Source organism: Sinocyclocheilus rhinocerous, unplaced genomic scaffold (assembly GCF_001515625.1).
Source record: "Sinocyclocheilus rhinocerous isolate Xijiao unplaced genomic scaffold, SAMN03320098_v1.1 scaffold587, whole genome shotgun sequence".
NCBI classification, from domain to species: Eukaryota; Metazoa; Chordata; class Actinopteri; order Cypriniformes; family Cyprinidae; genus Sinocyclocheilus; species Sinocyclocheilus rhinocerous.
Window position 1 is genome coordinate 431,672 of NW_015632478.1, and position 2,930 is coordinate 434,601.

Here is a 2,930-nt window from a genome sequence, read left to right on the forward strand (position 1 = left end):
CACGTGCATGCTTTCACATTGAGCAGCATTAACTACACAGAGCCGTTGTTCACTGACGAGCTGCGCAAAAAATCGCGCGAATATGAACGTGGTTTTGCGCAGCTCGTCAGTGAACAACGGCTCCGTGTAGTTAATGCTGCTCAATGTGAAAGCCCGCAGGTGATGGGAGATTTACCGCTGATTACAGAACCGGCTTTACTGATAAGATGCGCGATAAATATCGCATGCGATTTATCGTGTAGCCCTACCTCAAACCGAATCACCATTGCTTCATTTTATTCCAGACTGATCTCATGATGCTCAGAATAAATTAAATCCTAATGCTCAGACAGACACCGTGAACTGTGTTAGATCAGATAATCTTCTCTCTCCATCTCTTTTCGTTATTCTTCTTCCCCAGGCAAAACATGGGATGCGACCACCTGATTGGGTTACTTCAAGTGTGATGGAGACGCTAAAGGTGTTAAAGAACTTTGGTTTTCAGATTCTGTTTGGGGTGTACAAGAGAAAGGAGAAGTGCAGACTTCAGGGAGGTGAGAGCATTTTCTTTTTTAAATTAATTTCAATTAAACTCACAATTATGCCAAGTAATATAGAACAACAACAGCAAAAAAAAAAACTAAATGAATAAAAACAATAATAAGAACCAAAAACCCAGAGAAAAACATTATATGAGGTTAAACATTGAGAGTAGTTTTTGACATTTCAAAAAGAAGAGAGAGGATTCTTGACAGAGCATTTTGATAGTTACACACTCTGACACTTTTATGCACACATATGCAAATCAGTGTTGTATGAATAGAGGGAGAGGCTGCAACCTGAAACGGTGTGCAATTATAGTGCAGGGAAATGTCAGTGTAAAGAAACAATGGATGGACCTTTCTACATTCAAACTGGAATACACAAATGCAGTACTGTGATCCTGCAACACTTTAATGTGCTAAAACTGCACTTTTGCTCTCATTTACAGGCCTGCTGTTAGATCAGATCATTAAGAATCTCTCAAATGCAGCAGCACCGGACTCTAAACAGGAAGTGAAGATGATGGTATACTCAGCTGTAAGTCTTGTGTCACACTTAAATGAAACATCAGCAGACCAAAACACCCAAACTTCCCTTTTTCAGTCAATATCCTACTAAAAAAAAATAAAAATGTGTCATCTTTAGAGTAAGCAGTTCATGTAATGTTCTCTCATGTAACCCTTTCCTCACTAGCATGACACAACAATTGTAGCCCTGCAGGAAACTCTGGATGTCTTTAATGGCCTGCAGCCACCTTATGCCTCATGTCATCTAATTGAACTTCACCAGGAAGAGAAGGGGTAACTGTGAGAACTGTGTTTTTCATAAATTCATGTTTCAAGTAGACATTCTTTGGTCAACTAAAATATACCTTTGCTTTGCTCTTTCAGGCTGTTTACAGTGCAGATGTTTTATCGCAATGACACTAATGTGTCTGAGCCGTACCCTGTGTCTTTACCGGGCTGTTCTCAGCGTTGCCCGCTACAGGACTTTGTGAACCTCACACGTGAAGTCATACCACAAGACAGGAATAAAGATTGTCAGATAAGGAAGGAAGCCACAGACACTGGTGATCACAATCATTTACATTAATAAATGCTGTTTATTGCTTACATCTTGTAACCACTCTTTTTTTGTGTACACACAAACTGTAAATTATGAATATTTAATTATTTATTGATATTTATACTGCAATTTATTATTTAAAGCACTTCCCTATGACAAAAGATACAATTTTAAATATCTTTCAAAATATACATAAAATGGCCAACCATATTGCTTATATAGATTTTCAAATATATACATTTTAGTTACTTTGATTTTGATAGTTCTCTCTCATATATGTGTGTAGAGGTCATCATTGGGCTAGCTGTGTGTGGATGTCTTCTCTTCCTCCTGGTACTGCTGCTGTTTGTAGTGCTATGCCGTCTAAAAGAGCCCATGGCTAGCTACAGTCATGTCATAAACGAGAGTGACTCCTGACAATCATATCGGCTCCTCCGCACAGAGGAACTGTGGGACAGTGAAGAGGACCTATGAGGACACAGCGCCGAGTTGTTGAGAAACTCTTAAGACAACTGAAAAGACAGAACTATTTTTGGCCACACGTTTTTTACACTGAGGAACACTTGGTAATGTCTTATTTACTTCTCTTATCTTAAATGTAAATCAAGAGTTGTGATGGTGTCAATAGCATTAACATAACAATGCTTAGTGCACAGACACATAACTAAGCAACTTGACTTCATGTCCGTCTTGGGCTCTGGGATTTTATTGTAATGGAAGAGTGTGTACAAATGTCAACGGTGGAACTAAAACTTGAACTCAAAATATCTGAGATGTGGACTAGATTGAAGCTCCTCGGCTGTCCTACTGTTTGTGCTCCCAGGCCATTAATTCTACTGTACTTAAAAGCCTACTTAATATACTTTGAGGCCTTTTAATGCACTCATGGAATTTTACCCTCATGCTTTTTATGTGATTATCTCCTGATTTACAGCCACAGAAGAGTTTTGATTAGTACATTTCAGAATAACAACATGCTGATATGAACAGTCTTCTCAGGTTAAGCTCAAATGAGCTTTTATTGGAGTTGTTTAATCGTGTAGTTTCCTTAATGTTTTGTCATTCCACTTTGATCACGTGAATACGAATTACATTTTAGATTAAGTTATGAAAGATGCTTTCATGTCTCAATACAGTAAAAAAATCAGTTCCAGGTGCATCATATTTAATACAAAATTGTTAGACTGATAAACATGCCCAGTAAGAATAAAAAAAAATATATATATTGCCACTCAACATTTATATGCAATGTGTCCAAATTGTTCTAATCTTTAATGTTTTGTTTGTTTTTAATGATTGTCTTTTTACTGTCTTAGTGCACATCTCCTCAGCTTGACTGAAAA

The 2,930-nt window shown here is 37.6% G+C and overlaps 1 protein-coding gene across 1 annotated transcript in view; it reads left to right on the top strand.

Moving 5' to 3' along the window:
- LOC107742567 (lysosomal acid phosphatase-like) overlaps positions 1-2,930 on the top strand; it is an 8,735-nt gene extending 5,805 nt beyond the window's left edge. Inside the window, exons 10-11 of the mRNA XM_016555595.1 lie at positions 1,413-1,591; positions 1,874-2,930. Coding sequence (XP_016411081.1) covers positions 1,413-1,591; positions 1,874-2,004 — 310 coding nt within the window. The 3' untranslated portion in view covers positions 2,005-2,930. The remainder of the gene's footprint in view (positions 1-1,412; positions 1,592-1,873) is intronic.